General features: G+C 43.3%; 1 protein-coding gene across 1 annotated transcript in view; it reads right to left on the reverse strand.

The window, feature by feature from the left end:
- emilin3b (elastin microfibril interfacer 3b) overlaps positions 1-19,899 on the reverse strand; it is a 55,966-nt gene that overhangs the window by 20,923 nt on the left and 15,144 nt on the right. Inside the window, exons 3-4 of the mRNA XM_078236695.1 lie at positions 19,187-19,350; positions 12,258-14,114 (exon numbers count right to left, since the gene is read on the reverse strand). Coding sequence (XP_078092821.1) covers positions 12,258-14,114; positions 19,187-19,350 — 2,021 coding nt within the window. The remainder of the gene's footprint in view (positions 1-12,257; positions 14,115-19,186; positions 19,351-19,899) is intronic.

Here is a 19,899-nt window from a genome sequence, read left to right on the forward strand (position 1 = left end):
AGACTTTTGAATCAACCTACCTTATATTATGAAGCTGATTGTTCCCTTCACCTATCTGTAACTGTAACACTATATTCTGCACCCTCTCCTTTCCTTCTCCCCATGTACTCTATGAATGGTATGTTTTGTCTGTATAGTGCGCAAGAAACAATGCTTTGCACTGTGTCCCGATACATGTGACAATAATAACTCAAATCAAATCAAAATCTAATCTCCAAAATCCAGAGCCTCAGCCAATCCAATTGATGACAATTCTGGCACATATGGTTGTCCAGGACATGAGAAGTCTCCTGGGCTTCCCACATGGAATAGATGCATGTTCCATAGGATTAGGGATCTCTGCTTTGCCTCTATTTATTAGACTGTTAACCAAACTTAACAGAAATAAACCAAAGACTTACGAATGGCTTTTTTTAAAAAAAGCTCATCCTCTTTGTGCTGAGAATTTTCACATTTTTACCCTGCTTTCTGAAATTCAAGCTCAAAACCAGCGTGCTGGTCCTTTTAAAACAGTTTAGCAATTCAAAAACTGCAACAAACCGACTCAAGAAGAGCTTCTTCCCTGCTGCCATCAGAATTTTGAATGGACCTACCGTATATTAAGCTGAACTTTCTCTACACTCTGGCTATGACTGTAACACTATATTCTGCACCTTCTCCTTTCCATCTTCCCTATTTACTCTATGAACGGTATACTTTGTCTGTATAGCGTGCAAGAAACAATACTTTTCACTGTATGCCAATACATGTGACAATAATAAATCAAGTCAAAACAACAGATAGAGAATTACTTAAAACAATACTTTAGAGCTCCAATTTAACTGTCCAACTGTCAAATGTTGAGTTGACGATTTCTTTAGTTTCAAAACTGGTCAAGTCTCTCATTTCAGATATGACACACAAGGAAAAGCTTGTGACACATTTCTTGGTGTTTAGTTGCAACTGGTGATTGCAGTAAGATTGTAGCTGTTAAAATATGACTTAGCACAGTCTAAATACTGCTTCTCTCACCAAGAATTGAATTTCTGTTGGGATGCAGAGGCAGGAGAGTTCAAAATTTCCTGCTACTGCTGGCATGCCAGTCTGTTGCCAAGGCCCCACCTCTGGGAACTTTTCACTGGGAGTAGACTGGTGGAGTTGGGGGCGGAGGCGGTGGTTAAAGGCTAACCACCCACCAGCAGTGGGTCTCCATTAAGGTCAAGTGCTAGAAGCCACCTGGAATTTCCCAGATGACAGGCCCAGCCTCTCTGATGATGGGGCTTCCGATTTTTCAGTGCTTGAGGGGCTTCCTTTGGCCTCCCAGCCTGGGGAGTGCACCGTGGCAACCACTTAATTGGACACCTTCCTGAAAAATCATCCTCTTGGCCCTGGCACCAATGACAAAAGACTTGTTTTATAAAGAAAGTGGAATAATTTGGGCTTATGTCCATTGGAGGTTTGAAGGAAGAGAGGTGATCTTACTGAAACAGTTTAGATCCTGAGGGAACTTGATGGGTTCCTCTTGTCGGGGACACTAGAACTAGGGGACAAAATTTAAGAATAATAATCCTCTCTTATAAGGCAGAGATGATGAAAATAATCATCACTGAGGGTTACTCGTCTGTGGAATTCTCTGCTTCTGAGACCAGTGGAGCCTAGGTCAATGAATTTATTTAAGGCAGAGTTAGACATATTTTTGATAGACAAAGGAGGGTTGGGGGGGGGGGGGGGGGGGGGGAGGGCGGAACAGACACAAACGTAGAGTTGAGACAACAACTAGAGATCATCCATGATCTTATCGAATGGTAGAGTAGATCCAAAAAGCCAAATGGCCTACTCCTGCTCCTTATTCCAAATTTTTTTGAATAAAATAGTCAATATAATTATTTCCTGTGGGTCGATTCATATTATAGTTTTGTGAAGGCCCTATGTTAGTGGGTGGTCTGTGTGTGACTGGCTGCAAGCCTTACACAATGGCCACAATGCTAACAAGTGCTCTTGCTCACTTCAATTGAAGCTCTTTTAAGTATCAAAAGAATTTCAGCAATTCATTTGATAGTTTTGTTTCACTAAGCTTTAGCATTCAGATTGACCTCAAAGCATTCAACGGTTAGTTCTGAACATTAGGCGGTAGATTTTGGTTTGGGCACAAAAGCGTAAGTGCATGAACATGTTCTAATTTCTCAGTATACGAGAAGTTGCAAGATGCTGAAAATTCCCAAATGCTTAGTGATAATGCTTCTATTGTCAGAGTGGGGAGAAATCTGAGCACGTGCACATAAGCAGGTTGAGTTGAGCCTAAATCCACATTTTTAACATTAGTTTTCATATGGGGAAGCAGTGGCATAGTGGTATTGCCATTAGAATAGAATCCAGAGACCCAGTGTATTGCTCTGGGGATACGAGTTTGAATCCGCCATGCCAGATAGTGAATTCAGTAAAAATCTGAAATTAAGAATCTACTGATGACCATGAAACCATTGTCGATTGTCAGAAAAACCCATCTAGTTCACTAATATCCCTCAGGGAAGGAATTCTGCTGTCCTTACCCGGTCTGGTCTACATGCGACTCCAGACCCACAGCAATGTGGTTGATCTCTGAAATGAAGGGCAATTAGGGATGGGCAGTAAAAGCTGGGCCAAGCCAGCGATGCCCACATCCCATAAAATGAATAAAAATTTAAAGAAATACCGAATCATCCCTTTGAAATGAAGTCACATCACATTGTTGTTGTCGAGAGCTGCAGTTTGTGCGTCCAAAACTTGAAACTGTAGGAGTCAAAAGGCTGTTCGTTCAAATACCACTGTAGGACCAGAACACACAATCTAGGCTGAACATTGGTAAGGTGTTGAGAGAATAATCGCACTTTTGCATTTATTATCTTTTGGACAAGATGGTAACCAATCTGACTGAGAAGGTATTAATAATCCTATATCGCTGTCCAAAGACGTGCAGGGAGTTCTGCCCGACATTCTCCACTCAACCAAGAAAACTAACAGACAAAAAAAATCAACTGATCGTTTATGCAACTTGCTTCTTGAGGACCTCACTGCGTGTAAACTGGCTGCGTCGTTTAACTAAAGGACAGCAGAGATCCAAGATGATTAGCTCTGTGTAAAGCAATCTGGGCATCCCAAGGACAGGAGAAGGGGCTACAACAATCCAAGATATTTTAATTGGATCGTGACATCTGGTTGAAATGGAGCAGATTTCAAAACAAATAAACATGAAGTAGCCTTGCTCAGAAAGAACTTTGGAACCTGTCCCAGAGACTTTGCCATATATTTCCCCTGATCAGTATAGTTGGACACACTATAAATAATAAAACATTCTTTTAATCTTTACAAGCTAAACAGTGGTGCTATTCACTGCTTTTAATGGAGTCCAGCTAGGACAGTTCAACAGCCAAGTTTTTTTAAAAAGTCACACGAACAGACCTCAATCTTCTCATTAAAACTATATGAATTTGGTGAGGCTGTGAGATTGCAGATGCACTGAAAATAGAGACCAATTTGCTTCCAGGAAAGACTTATGAATGGAGACCAGCTGGCACTCACAAGCTTAATTGCAACTTTTTAAATAGACTACATGTACCAGAAAACAGTAAACCACGTGTTTCAGGACTCAATCATACTAATTTGCTTTGAGATTAAAAATACTTTTTTTGGTAATTAGTCAGATTTCTTGCAGAAAACCAATAACTATTATTTACATAAAACGCATGAAGTAATTGTCACCAGTTTGTTTATCTGCAAAATTGGGGTGGATAATCAACACCTTTGTCAAGATGCTTCTGTAGCCATCATGTGCTGTGAATCATCCATCTGAATGAATGAAAATCATCACAAATGGGCTTCATAATTGGCCAAAATTGCAACAGCAATGTCAATTGATGAGGTGATCTCTAACCAAGTCATTTGGTGGCACAGTGGTTAGCACTGCTGCCTCACAGTGCCAGGGACCAAGGTTCGATTCCTGGCTTGGATCACTGTCTGTGCAGAATCTGCACATTCTCCCTGCGTCATTGAATTATAGAATCCTACAGTGCAGAAGGAGGCCATTTGGCTCTTCGAGTCTGCACCGACCACAATCCCACCCACATCCCATCCCCATAACCCCATGCATTTACCATAGCTATTCCCCCTGTCACTAAGGAGCAATTTAGCATGGCCAATCCACCTAACCCGCACAATTTTGGACTGTGGGAAGAAAGTGGAGCATCTGGAGGAAACCCACGCAGACATGGGGAGAATGTGCAAACTCCACACAGACAGTGACCCAAGCCAGGAATCAAACCCAGGTCCCTGGTGCTGTGAGGCAGCAGTGCTAACCACTGTGTCACCGTGCCACCGTGTCTGCGTGGGTTTCCTCTGGGTGCTCCAATTTCCTCCCACTGTCCGAAAGATGTGCTGGTTAGGTGCATTGGCGATGCTAAATTCTCTCTCAATGTACCCGAACAGGCGCCGGGGTGTGGCAACTAGGGAATTTTCACAGTAATTCCAGAGGAGTATTAATGTAAGCCTACCTGTAACACAAATAAAAATGAACTTCAAACAATTTCAAAATGAACATTGTTTATCAGAAAAAGTTGTTCAAAGGTTTATGTTGCTCACGGTATCCTTGGTTCCATTCCATAATAGGATCCAATCTATCCCTTCACATTATGAAAGCTCTGACACACGCTGGGATACATATCTACTGGATAATTAATAAGATCTCCACCTTCTAGTGTGGCGAGTGAGTCTCTGTGACATGACCTTGGAGAGTATCAGACTGAGGTCTTATCCTAATCTAACATGACATCCACAGACGTGCAGTTTCCAGCAGGAGCACTGGATTTAAACTGGGAGTGGGAAGCCTGGCTGGTTTCCCTCTGATTTCTTCTCCTACAGCAGGGATACCATTTGCTGGGTCCTGACCCATATAGTTCACACTTGATGGTACTTTGAAAATTCTTGAGCCACGCAAATTAAAGAAAATAACAGTAAAACATTTCTTTGAATTCGGCCCTTTCATTGATCATCCCTACTAGTCAACTTTATATATCCTAATCAATAATCCACTTACTAGCTATCTTCATAAATAACGAATAATCTAATATTAGCACTGCTGCCTCACAGCGCCAGGGACCCGAGTTCAATTCCAACCTCCGGTGACTTTGTGTGGAGTTTACACATTCTCCCCGTGTCTGCGTGGCTTTCCTCTGTGTACCCCGATTTCCTCACACAGTCTAAAGATGTGTGGGTTAGGTGGATTGGCCATGCTAAATTGTCTCTGAGGCTGGAATTTTACCGTTTCGCCCGCCCCGGAATCGGGGCGAGCGAGGCGCAAAGAACGGAATTCTCTGTTGGCCTTGGGTGGGATTTTACGAGCCTCATCCGGGCGAGGTCGTAAAATACCGCACTTAGTGTCAAGGGGACTAGCAGGGTAAATACATAGGGTTACGGGGATAGGGTCTGGGTGTGAGTGTTGTCAGTGCAGGCTTGATGGGCTGAATGGCCTCCTTCTGCACTGTAGAGATTCAAGAGGATAGTTTTTATAACTGCAGTATTACATTTGCTATTAGGTGTTTCAAAAATTGCATATTAAAGTTCAATTGCTCATAGCTGAGCCATCGTACGCTGTCATCTAAAAGAAGAAAAACAGCACTGAGGTATATTAAAAGCGGAAACAAAGTGGGCAGGCAGCCACACACATTTAGATGGGATCTGAGATCCGGAATTCATTTTAAATGGTTATTAAAGATTGGATTTTAAGATTGGTGGTCAAGACCACAAAGGATATTTCTAAATCTCAGCCTAGCAGAAGCATCATGTTACCTTATTGTTTCTTCAATATAAATAGATCGACTAACAGTTTATGCAGAGAGTACTGAGGAATGAAATATACATTTTTAGAAATGAAGGAAAGAGAGTAAAAAACAGAGAATCAAGTTTCAAAGATAACTGAATGAAGCAAGGAAGAACTATAAAGAGTAGCTTATTTACACAGACTCAAAGTGGAATAATCTAACCTTTTCATCAATAAATGCTGCATGTTCCTTCCCAAGAAAGTATTCCCCTTTGAATGTGAAACAAAGCAGGTCGAACAATTCTCTATTATGTTCTTTTATTAAGCATCTAGGTGGTAACTTTGTCCAATTTATATGAGAGAAGGAAGCATTTATTCTGCCAGCAACTGACAGATGGGGCCAGTGTGTCCCCAGGACTGCTCAATTATTGGAGCCATTAGGCATAACTCAAGTTGTAGCTTATTTTAGATGGTGTGAATTGAAGAAAATACATTTGCCAAAGGAATCCCAGAATTTGAACTGTTTCAAATGGAAGCTTTTTTTCTTCTTTCTAGGTTGTAGGTTATACACCAAGCCACTTCAGATAGCAAGGTTAGGTCTGAAACTTAGCAATAGTCAGTACAGTACCATATCAACAAATATTTTGCAGCCTAATTAAGAATAATATTTGTGAATATTAAAGATTATTTTCCTACTTCAGTTTCTATCAACCTGTTAAAAATGAGTAGTGGTTAGCACTGCTGCCTCACAGCGGACCCGGGTTTCATTCCCAGCTTGGGTCATTGTGTGGGGTTTGTGCGTTCTCTGCGTGGGTTTCCTCCGACAGTCCAAAAGACATGCTGGTTAGATGCATTGGCCATGCTAAATTCTCCCTTAGTGTACCCGAACAGGCGGCTCGGGTATTTTCACAGTAACTTCATTGCAGTGTTAATGTAAGCCTACTTGTGACAGACACTAATAAATAAAAGCAAGACACTATGGATGGAACAAATCTGAAATAAAAACAGAAAAAGTTGGAACGGTGGTGGTGGTGGTTTGAGGGGGGGGGGGGGGGGGGGGCGGTGGAAGCGGGAATCAGGATATTTAATTTGATGATCAGCCATGATCAAAATGAATGCTGCAGCTGGTTCAAAGGGCCAGATGGCCTACTCTTGCTTTTAGTTTCTATCCTCCAGGTTATAAAGTCCATACCATGGCATCTCAGGTCATCATGTACAAAATTTAAACCAATAATCCAATTAATTACCTTAAGATGCTAATCCACCACATCTTGGTGTCCTGATCACTCATATATCAATGAGGCATCAACAAGACCCTTAATGGCCCTCAAAATTCAAACCCCATGAAGTGAGAAATGCAAGTGCAATTAAGACCCAATTGCTTGAACTTTGAGGACTTGTTTGTCAGGGTGTGATGGCTGCATATGGACATGGGCCATTGCTGAATGCTGTTAAGCTTTTTTTTGTACCAAGGTATGCAATTGTTACACCACATCCTATTCAACATAAGGGTGCAGGTGTGATTGGGGGTGGGATGGAGTGGGACTGGAGGAGAAATGTACAAAGCAATGTATTCAGTCGTACCAGAGGGTGAATATGAAGCATTTCTGCTCCCCAATAGCATGTCAAAGATTATTACATGCAGAACTGTCACAAGTGTTGGAGCAATTTTGTCTTCCATAATTCATTTCCTAGTGAATTTCAATAATCCTTTTTTTCCCCTTTTTCCTGCTGAGATACAGAAGTTGCCCAACATACTACACGGATTGTTCTAACTTGTTACCGCATTATAAAATTAGAAAAATCTTAACATTTCTTAGAGCATAGGCAGATAATCTAAATATGATATGAAAAGGCATTCAAGTAACACTGGGAATGAATTGAACTAGTGTGATGTAAATGTGTAGTTGGAGCACACTGCAGATTATCAATGATGTCTAAATGAGGGCAACAAATAGGGACTGTTGGGAGATTTCAACTCTCCTTGTTTTGTATGTTAGTTGACTACATGAAGTTGGTAATTGGGTGGGACAGTGGTTGGCACTGCTAGCTCACAGCACCAGGGACCCGGGTTCAATTCCAACCCAACATTTCAACCAACACAGTTCTCCCAGTGTCTGCGTGGGTTTCCTCCGGGTGCTCCCGTTTCTTCCCACGGTCCAAAGATGTGCAGGTTAGGTGGATTGGCCATGCTAATTTGCCCCTTAGCGTCCCAAGATGTGCCGATTAGGGGGATTATTGGGTAAATACGTGGGGTTACGGGGATAGGGCCTGCATACTTGATGGGCCAAACGGCCTCCTTCTGCACTGTAGCGTTTCTATGATTCCATGAGCTTTGAAACTGCTGTAATTCTCGAACTTACAACCTATCATTTACATAATAAAATCAAATTAAATGCTTGAAGTAGATGATATGGAGGTGCAGCATTTCTTAAATGAGCCTCCAATTTTGCGTCAATTCATGTCTGCAACAGAAATGAGAAATGTTCCTGTGTGTGTGTGTGAAATAAATCACATTTCTAAGTTATTAAGGCAATCAGAGTCTCCTGTTGGTGCTTAAATAGTTCACGAGGAGTTAAATGTTACCTTGACATTTACAGCACAATAAAATGTAAGAATTTAGTGTTCAATTTCATAGTCAGCCAGAATCACTGTTCAAAATATGAAATGATTAATTTTAATCTAGTATTCAGTAATGGGATGTTGAGGGTTTGTGCAGTAGCTGCATTAGTTTTAGGAAAGTGATTACTTCATGTTGTACTGAAGGTAATATTGACAGTTCCAAATGGACACACAAGAATACTTGGTCCTCTGTTCTCAGGTACAGCGGCTTTTATGCTTTGAGATAGTGGGCCCGATTTTACCATCGCGTTGCACCTGTTTTCGGGTGCGAAAACTTGGTCAAGTCGGGCGTGAGACGAATAGTGTGATCCGCGCCCGCCTCCGCTCCAGTTCCCCTTTCGCCAAGGCCCGCAAATAACCACGAGCGGGATCGCGCCTGAAAAGGACGCGACAACAATTTAAATACATTTGCATGCATTTAATTGACTTGATGGGCTGCATACTCAACCTTACCGGCACTTCCCCCTTTACCACCGCGTTCGCCCATCGGGAATCGGTGCAAAACAGACATGCTCCGTATAAGTCCAATTCCGGCGCTCCATCAATGAGGGTTAGTGAGGAGGTAAGTGCCGAACATCCGACGGCTCTCTGCTTGAGATCAGTGGGATGGGGGGCGGGGGGGGGGGGGGGATGGAAAGGTGGGTCCGACGGCTATCTGCTTGAGATCGGTGGGGGGGAGGGGGAAGGGGGGGTCTGCTGCCATTCTGCCTGTGATCAGTGAGGGGGGAAGAGACGAGGTGTCCGCAATCGGTCTGGGTGGTGGGAGGGGGTGGGGGGATAAGGGTGTCAGTTATATTGTGGATGGGACAATGTCTGTGGGGGCCATGGGGAGGCATTATCTGGCCCGGGAGCGATGTAGCAGGGGAGCAGCATTCTATCATTTTTTTTTCTGCGCATGCGCGGTTGGAAGTGCCAATCAGAGCTGCAGGATTTCGGGCGTGTTAAGCCCTGCTTCTGCAGCACGTTTCGGAATCGCTGATATTTTTTCAGGCAAAGTGTGTTTGGGAGCGCCTGAGAAAGGGTCTAAAAGTCGGATCTGAAACACTCCCAGTTTCAAGTCCACCCAGCACTTAGAATCAAAATGGTAAAATGGGGTCCAGTGTGTTCGTTCCTAAATATTGAAGGCTTTGACTGAACTTGAGGTACTGGGACTGTTTCCACCAGAACAGAGAAGGCTAAAAGACCTTTGAAGAGGAGAGTTAATGACCCCGAGTAATAAATTTCAAATGTTAGCAGGATTGAGAAGTTTGTAGCAATTTGTTACACCTGGAGTTGTTTAGATGCACCTGAGGGAGTAGTTGAGGCAAAGACAATTTGCATCTATTTGGGGAAAAGTGTATAAACAATTAAACCAGACAAAGATGCAGGGCTACGGAGAGACAGTAGAGCGGTAAGATTTGTTTAGAACTGGTCTAGCAAAATGCTGATACAGGCAAGTTAGGCTGAACATTATGCTGTAAACTTCCACAGTTCTATGTTGTTTTAAGTTGACATGTGAATTTGGCAGTTATCACATGTTTGCCTGTAGAAGACCATACATGATAGCAAAGAAATCACGTGTACTTTCTGTCATTTGCTAAGTGTTGCTTTGTTTTATTCATTCACGGATGTGGGTGTTGCTGGCTAAGCCAGAATTTATTGCCCATCCCTAATTGCCTTTAAGAAGATAGTGGTGAGCTGCCTTCTTGAACCACTGCAGTCCATGTGGTGTAGGTACACCCACAGTGCTAAGTGGGGAAGGAGAGAGTTCCAGGGTTTTAAAACAGTGCCAGTGAACGAATGGCGGGTATAAGTTCCAAGTCAGGATTGTGTGTGGCTTGGAGGGGAACTTGCGGGTTTTGTTTTGGATGGTGTCAAGCTTCTTGTGTGTTGTTGGAGCTGCAGGTGAGTATCCCATCACACTCCAGACTTCTGCCTCGTAGATGGTGGACAGGCTTTGAGGAACCAGGAGGTAAGTTACTCTCTACAGAATTCCCAGCCTCTGACCTGCTCTTGTAGCCATAGTATTATAAAAATACAATTTCATTAGGCAATGCCACTGAATTATGATTATTTTCCCTCTCTGATTCAGTTTAGTCATCCAAATAAGAATGGTTAATTTTATGTGACAAGCAATTTTACCGTCAGGAAAATTTTACATGACAATCCAAACCGATGCCTCAAGTATGAACTAATAAAATAAGTGCAGGGGAAGGGAACCTCACCCTAGGAGCTCTCACTTTGGGAAGTGGAGTTAGGATGAGGTGGAGATCAGCCATGATCAAATGGAATGGTGGAGCACGGGTGGCACGGTGGCACAGTGGTTAGCACTGCTGCCTCACAGCTCCAGGGACTTGGGTTCAATTGCCGGCTTGGGTCACTGTCTGTGTGGAGTCTGCACATTCTCCACGTGTCTGTGTGGGTTTCCTCTGGGTGCTCCAGTTTCTTCCCACAGTCTGAAAAATGTGCTGGTCAGGTGGATTGGCCATGCTAAATTCTCCCTCAGGTGCCGGAGTGTGGTGACTTGGAGATTTTCACAGTAACTTCATTGCAGTGTTAATGTAAGCCTACTTGTGACTAATAAATAAACTTTATAAACTAAGAAGCAGGCTCGAAGGGCTGAATTGCCCACTCTCGCTCCTAATTCCTATGTTTCTATTTTGCTTTAGTGCTAATTTTTGACTCAAACCTCATCTACATGACACAAATTTAGCACAAGATTAAACTGGCTCACACCAATGCTAAACTTGAAATGAAAATTTACCTTTAAAATAACACTCCATGATAAGGGTTGCACAATGTCTTTTTCATAGGGGCATTCACAAGAAATAGAAACAAAATTAAGCAATATGGCCCTTGAAGCTTGCTCTGCCATCAAACAAAATCATGGCTGATCTTCTATCTCAACTCCACTTTCTGGTCCTCTCCTTATGTCCTTGAACCCAAAATTCTAACCATCTCAATCATGGATATACTCAAAAATATACTCATCTCAACCATGGATATCATGGATATACTCGAAAACTGAGCATCCACAGTCCTCGAGGCTACAGAATTCCAAAGATCCAGCACAGTTGGAGTGCAGAAATGTCTCATCATCTCAGTTCTAAATGGCCAACCCTTCTTCTGAGACTACGACCCTTAGTTCTAGACTCTCACAGAGGGCGAAATCTCGTTCGTCACACACTCTCCCAACCTCAGCTCAACTTCTTAGAAAAAGTGATGATTGTGTTCATAGCATCCCTACAGTTCAGAAGGACGCCATTCGGGCCCATCGAGTCTGCACCGACCACAATCTCACCTAGGCCCTCTCCCCAAGTATTCAGCCTACTCGTCCCCTTGACAATAAGTGGCAATTTAGCATGCCCATTCAACCTAACCAGCCCGTCTTTCAGACTGTGGGAGGAAACTAGAGCACCCAAAAGAAACCCACGCAGACACAGGGAGAATGTGCAGACTCCACACAGATAGTGGCCCAAGCTGGGAATCAAACCCGGGTCCCTAGCACTGGGAGGCAGCAGTGCTAACCACTGTGCTGCCCCTGTGTTCTCAATGTAAATTGTATTATACTTGAAACCAAATCCTAGGAAATTGATGTAAAAGGTAGGAGTCTAATTATAGGATTCAATTGATGATCAAATAAACTGAATTTGTGGTTTATGATGTGTCTCAACCATTTTCTCTAGATTCCTGCTTTGGAACTGACTTGTTGAATGAATTTGGTGTGTGATGAATAATTGTCTCTCAGTGCTTTTTCATGTACTGTGTACACTTACGTCATAATGAAGACAACAACAAAAAAAAGGTACTCATTAGATTTTCGAATTGGCTATTTTACATTCTATTTGTAAAGTTGTAGTGAAGGTACGGCATGTTTGACGCTTACCGTCAAATGTCCAGTGCCCAGTGCCTGTTATTCTGGCATAACACTCGCGGACTGAATCTTTCAGACCAGTGATGTCTTGGCTGTGTACCACCAGGGTTCCGTTCATTTGGTCCAAGTAATTCCACAGATCGCCGGCATGATTATCCAAACCATCCTTGATATAATCCAGGCTGCTTAACACTGCACTCAGTTTGCTGCACACACTCTCCATCTCAGCTACCCGCCTGTCAACTTGCAACACTTCCTTCTGGATATCTCGGGCATTGTGCTTGCAGTTGTGGAGATCCGACATTATCCGGTGGTTAATTCGTTCCAGATCTCCTTTGAGCTCATGTACACGCTTGCCGTTAAACATGAGTTGGGAACCTTGGCTGTTCACTATCTGTTGGATCAGATGGACTTCATCCGTCATTTTACGCTCGTGTTCGTCCCAAGTTGTATTGGCAAATGCAAAGTCATCAGCATATTTGCTGACAGAATCTTTGATCCCTTTCAGTGTTCTGTTAACAGCGTTGATGTTGATCTTCAGTAAGGTGATTTCTCCCTGCACTGCGCTGGATTCTTCTTCCTCTTTAATCTTTCTATTTATTTCAAACATAGAGTAGTTAAGTTTATTGAGCAGGCCAGAGTTCTTATTCAGCTTTGTCACAATATCTTGGCAGTTTTTCTGGCAATCATCAATATCTGTTCTCAGAGTTTCAATGTCACTGATAACTGAGGTACAACCAACAGTACACAGATTCTCCAGAGCCACCAGTCTCCCTTCCAAATTATCTAGGCCTTGATTGGTTTTCGTTTTAATTGTGGCAATCTCCGTTTCCAGCATGGGGATTACCTCTCCTTCAAGGTTGGCGGGTACAGACACATTGCTCAACTCCTCCACGATAATGGTGACACGACCTTCGATGTCCTTCAGCTTATCGTGCAGGAGAGTCTTCATGCCATCCAGCTCAGTCCCAAGATGTCCCTTCATGTTGTTCTCTATGGACAGACAGTTTTCCTCTATGTTCCTCTCCGTGGCATTGATTTTAGCCTCAATGTCGTCCAGCCTACTATCGTAGACATTTTCCACGTGAATGCTGGAGAACTGCGGCAGCTCACTCTCAAACCGGGTCGTCAATGACATTTGATAGTCAGAGATTTCTTGCAGGTTCCGTTCCAGAGCATTTACTTTTTCTGATAGGTATTTAACAGTGTCACAGCAATTTTCAGTGACAGCCAATCCATCAATTTGGGTTTGTAGGTTGTTAATCTCCTTCTTTAGGTCAGATTCTTTCCCATCTATCATTCCTTCAAATCTTTGATTTATTCCCTTCTGTTCCTCACACTGTTGTTGGACCAACTTTACTTTATAATCGCAGACAGTTTCTACATCGGTGAATTTGTTTTCAAAACCATCCAGTAGGTCAGCTCTGAACTTGGTTAGCTTGTCATCTATGTAGCTATCAAGGAAATCCACAGTTGCTAAAGGTGGAGGGGGCCTGTTGGCTTCCAGAAGTTGCCTGATCTGGCCATCATGGCCAATTACCATCCCATGAACTTCGTCAAGCAGATCACTCTTTGTTTTCAGGACATCCTTGACCTCCGTCACTTTGGCCACCAAGTCTCCCATTGCTGGTTTACTCAAGTTTTCCAGGCCACTGGTTATATGCCCAAAGCCTACTATGGAATCTGGGTATTTTAGATCATTCAGCAACGACACAATCATTTTATTGGTGTCTTCCTGAATTGATAGCCTGAGAGTGTCACTGATCCCACTCACCATGGATTGGAGTCTCTCAAACGATTGGGAGAAACGTCGCATTTCATCTTCCAAACGGTCTATACGTTCTCCATAGATATCCGGAGCTTTGGGACCTAGGAAGGGGGAAAATTAGCAGATTAGTGCATTATACAAATTAAATATATAGAGGTCTATATAATCTTATAGTGGTCTATTAAATAATGAGGGGCATAGATCAGCTAGTCAATATCTTTTCCCAAAGGTAGGGGAGTATAAAACTAGAGGGCATAAATTTAAGGAAAGAGGGGAGAGATACAAAAGGGTCCAGAGGGGCAATTTTTTCACACAGAGGGTGGTGAGTGTCTGGACTGGGCTGCTTGAGGCAGTAGTAGAGGTGGGTATAATTGTCTTTTGAAAAGTATTTAGACAGTTACATGGGTAAGATGGGTATGGAGGGATATGGGCCAAACACGGGCAATTGGGGCTAGCTTAGGGGTTAAAAAAAGTGGCGGCATGGACAAGTTGAGCCGAAGGGCCTGTTTCCATGTTGTAAACCTCTGTGTCTCTATGACTCTAAATACAAGTTGAGATAAAAATCTTAAATCATTGTAGTGCTATTTAATATTAGCTCTGTATAGTTATCAATAGAAGACTCTGTGGTTTAAATGCTATGTTCCACAAAGGCTCGGAGCCTAAGCCAAGCTAAGCGACATAAATGAAGTATTAAGCTGTTACTACTCACAAGTGACCTGAAGGACAATTATGATGAGTTGCTAACTTGGCCTATCCTTTTAAGGCCACTTTTCAGCCAAGAAGGGATCCAAATATATCCTAAGGTCAATCAATATTATCATGAAATGTGGACTGCACTGGCTGGGCCAGCATTTATTGCTGATCCCTAATTGCCCTTGAGAAGGTGGTGAGCTGCCTTCTTGAACTACTGCAGTCCGTGTGGTGTAGACACACCCACAGTGCTGTTAGGGAGAGTGCTCCAGGATTTAGACATGGCTATAGTGAACCAACAGTGATATATTTCCAAGTCAGGATGTTGAGTGACTTGGAGGGGAACTTCCAGGCGGTGGTGTTCCCAGGTATCTGCTGCTCTTGTCTTTCTAGATGGTGGTAGTCGTGGGTTTGAAAGGTGCTTTCTAAGGAGCCTGGGTGAGTTCCTGCAGCCCATCTTATAGATAGGTGGTGGAGGGAGTGAATATTCGTAGAAGGGGTAACAATCAAGCAGGCTGCTTTGTCCTGGTTGGTGTCAAACCTTTTGAGTGCTCTTGGAGCTGCACTCATCCAGGCAAGTGGAGAGTATTCCATCACACCCTGACTTGTGTCTTGTCGAATGACCTATACACTTTCACACTCCAAGTCAGAAACACCATGTCCTTCCTCACCGTTCACTGCCCACCTCCCCCACCCAACTTGACACCGCCACCAACACCAATCCATAATCCCTTCCTTAATATTCTTGACAATAAAGAATGATATCATTACTTTATTTATGTTTAATACTCTAGGATAAGACAGTGAATGAGTTAGGAACTTTTATAATGATGGACTGAAATTAAAGAGCATATGTTTTGCATAACTGTTTAAATATTCATAGCAACACCTTACCCAGCAATGGAGAACATCAGAGTTACATTCTTAATTTATAATCTGACATCAGAGCTTTTGCTCCTGCTCATTTATTTGGAAGTGGAAATCAAACCATGGAGTCAGATAATCTGGCAACGGAATTGTTGTTATTGCAGGAAAGATTCTCCCACAAATGAGTTTACACATGTTGCCTTCAGAGGAATATCAGTGATTTACCTGGTGGCACAGTGGTTAGCACTGCTGCCTCACAGCGCCAGGGACCCGGGTTTATATTCCTGGCTTAGGTCACTGTGCAGAGTCTGCATGTTCTCCCTGCGTATGGGTGGGTTTCCACCTGTTGCTCCCGTTTCCTCCCACAGTCCGAAAGACGTGCTGGTTAGGTGCATTGGCCATGCTAAATTCTCTCTCAGTGTATCCGAACAGGCGCCAGAGTGTGGCGACCAGGGGATTTTCACAGTAACTTCATTGCAGTGTTAATGTAAGCCTACTTGTGACACTAATAAACTTTGAACTTTTGGGTGGCTTGTGAGCATTGCTTCATGTTTTTGTGATGGTTAGAGCCCCAATATTACCATGTCTACGTAAAAACAATTTTCTATAAAACGTGTAACGGTGAAAAGTTTTACCCTGGGGGTAAAATTACTCTTGGGTTTTGGTGTAAAATGCATGAGTGCCAGTTTCAGATGCTATCAGTTTAGTTTGCTTTCCAAAATCAATGGAAATATGTAAAATGGTCTGCCAATTTGCTATTGGCGATTTTGCTTAAGAACATAATAACTAGGAGCAGGAGTAGGCCATCTGGCCCCTTGAGGCTGCTTCACCATTCAATAAGATCATGGCTGATCTTTTTGTGGACTCAGCTCCACTTACCCACCCGCTCCCCATAGCCCTTAATTCCTTTACTGTTCAAAAATCCATCTACCTTTGCCTTAAAAACATTGAGCTAGCCTCAACTGCTTCACTGGGCAGGGAATTCCACAGATTCACAACCCTTTGGGTGAAGAAGTTCCTTCTCAACTCAGTCCTAAATCTGCGTCCCTTTATTTTGAGGCCATGCCCCCTAGTTCTAGTTTCACCCTCCAGTGGAAACAACCTCCCTAGAATGTCCAAGAACGACTTAATCCCGCAAATCTTCCTTCTTGCTTCCTAAATGCATTTAAGTTGTTACGCATCAACGATCAAATGGTACCAGACCGTTCCTCCCTCTGGAGTTTTAAGGGGAAAACTGTAAAGCCTGGGATACATCGATGAACAGTCAAGCACATCTATTCTTTATTCATGTTTTATCCAAAGAAAGCAGAATTGCCCCAGCTTTTTATCTTATTGCATTTCTTTGTAAATATGCCGAGTTTCTGACTTAATAGCCTAGAATTTCCTTAATATTTACATAAAAATTTACAGCACAAATACGGCATAATGGGTGGCACGGTGGCACAGTGGTTAGCACTACTGCCTCACAGTGCCAGGGACCTGGGTTCGATTCCCGGGTTGTGTCGCTGTCTGTGTGGAGTCTGCATGTTGCCTGCGGAGGTTTCCTCCGGGTGCTCCGGTTTCCTCCCGCAGTCTGAAGATGTGCAGGTTAGGTGAATTGGCCATGCTAAATTGCCCCTTAGTGTCTCGGGATGTGTAGGTTAGAGGGATTAGTGGGTTAAATATGTGGGGTTACGGGAATAAGGCCGAGGTGGGATTGTTGTCGGCGCAGACTCGATGGGCCGAATGGCCTCCTTCTGCACTGTAGGGTTTCCATGATTTTTATAATGCTGATTGAAATCAGCAAAACCCCTCTTGTTCAATAATGCTGTTTCACCTCATCATGCAAAAGGTGGAAGAATCCAAGTTTCCTGAACATACGCCCCTTACAAACAGGCTGTAAAATTACCCCTTAAAAGTTTAGGCACAGTAAAATTCAGTCGTGTTTCTTTTAATCAATTTTTAAAAATCAATTTGTTTGAATGAGGACGAATGTATGTTTGAATGCATTTTTACAGTCGAAAAATGAGTTACATGAAAAACTGACGGTTTCATGATTACGTTTTCTTAAACATGTTCATTGACATTCATAAGCAACATAAAAAGTGGTTTGGTGAGGACAAACTTTAATTTTCATGCATGAAGATGGACCTAAAGAAAGAATTGACTTAAGTGACACATTTTCTTCAAGCCCATTAATGCTGCTCTCTGTACTTAACTTTCGAACGTATTCTAAATGAGATTCTCTGGATAAGCAAATTTTAGTATTGTGACACCAGGGGGTGGGATTTGTTGCCCTACCCCATGGCGTGTTTTTGCGGTAGCGGAGGCGGCCTGTCATTGGTCAGTGGTGGAATCTTCCAGCCCCACCGCTATCAATGGGGTTTCCTGTTGTTTGCACCCTCTTCTGCCGGGGACTGGACAATCCATCCCACTGTAGAAAAATCCCACCCAATGGCGGCACAGTGGTTAGCACTGCTCCCTCACAGCGCCAGGGTTCTAGGGTTTGATTCCTGGCTTGGGTCACTGTCTGTGCGGAATCCGCACGTTCTCCCCATGTCTGCGTGGATTTCCTCCGGGTGCTCCAGTTTCCTCCCACACTCCGAAAGACGTGCTGGTTAGGTGCATTGGCTATGCTAAATTCTCCCTCAGTGTACTCGAACATGTGCCAGAGTGTGGCGACTAGGGGATTTTCACAGTAACTTCATTGCAGTGTTAATGTAAGCCTAGTTGTGACACTAATAGATAAACTTTAAATTCCAGATCAATGTTTAAACAAAGATGTGCGGGTTAGGTTGGTTGGCCATGCTAAATTGCCCCTTCATGTCAGGGGCATTGGCGGGGTAAATAGGTGGGGTTACAGGGATAGGGCCTGGGTGGGATTGTGGTCGTTGCAGACTTGATGGGACGAATGGCCTCCTTCTGCACTGTAGGGATTCTATGATTCCAAATGTTCTCATTAAATTTGTACATATCACATTGTAAATACTAGATCTACAAACCTTACAGTTCTGACTGGCACAGTGGTTAGCACTGCTGCCTTACAGCACCAGGGACCCAGGTTCGATTCCCGGCTCGGGTCACTGTCTGTGTGGAGTTTGCACATTCTCCCCGTGTCTGCGTGGGTTTCCTCCAGGCACTCCGGTTTCCTCCTACAGTCCAAAATGTGTGGGTTAGGTGGATTGGCCATGCTAAATTGTCCCTTAGTGTCAGGGGAACTAGCTAGGGTAAATGCACGGGGTTATGGGGAGAGGGCCTGGGTGGGATTGTGGTCGGTGCAGACTCGATGGGTCGAATGGCCTCCTTCTGCACTGTAGGATTCTATGATTCTATGACTGTAGATTTATACAGCACTGAGGAGCTAATGGTAAAGAGAATCCAACAGCATTCAGATTAACAAGGAAGACGTAGCAGATGATGAATTGAGGAACCCAACCTCACTTGATTGTCTTGTTTTAAACTTATTGCAGATTAACAAAATATATGTTAAAGTCCAAGTCAGGAAAGATCAGATGACTCCAGTGCCTTACAATTTCGACTAGCCTCAGGCTTCTAACACAGCTAGTAGAGTATTCTATACCTCCATGTAACAGAAAATAGACTATAAAAAAAATCCCTGAATGAAATTAAAACTTACCATAATAACCTTTCCTGGCTCCAGGGTGCGATGGCACAAGTTCTGGCAATCCCGTGGGACCTTCCTGGCATGCATCACCAGAATATCCTGGACAACATCTCCATTCTAACTCTGTCACGGTCTTGTATCCAATTTTATATTTAGGTTTATAAAAGGTCCGATACCTGTGCGGAGAAATGATTATTATTGATCAATGAACAGCTATTTATAGCCTGAGAGCTAAGAAAATTAGTTAAAATGAACGTGCACCTTCCAGCATGACAGTGATTTACAACAATGTGTTATGTATTGTGTCTCAGTGTACGCACATCATTGGAAGTGACGCCCCAGGTCGCTTCCGTGGGAAAATGTCAGACTAAAAGGAACAGCCTGTACTGAACACACTTGTAAATAAAATTCTTGTTAGTTTTAACCGTCTGTGCTTCCGAGTGTCTACACCACGATACACAACACAGGAACTGGACGCAAGGACATTGAATGGTGCTTGCTAGCCGCCCAGAGAGAGAAAAAATTAATGGAAAGTCAGAAAAGACTCAGAAGAAAAGCTCTCGCAGTGGGACAATGGTTAGCACTGCTGCTCCAGGGACCTGGGTTCGATTCCCAGCTTGGGTTACTGTCTGGGTGGAGTTCTCACATTCTCCCCGTGTCCGTGTGGGTTTCCTCCGGGTGCTCCGGTTTCCTCTCACAGTCCAAAGGTGTGCGGGTTAGGTTGA

This window comes from Mustelus asterias, chromosome 20, assembly GCF_964213995.1.
Source record: "Mustelus asterias chromosome 20, sMusAst1.hap1.1, whole genome shotgun sequence".
NCBI lineage: Eukaryota > Metazoa > Chordata > Chondrichthyes > Carcharhiniformes > Triakidae > Mustelus > Mustelus asterias.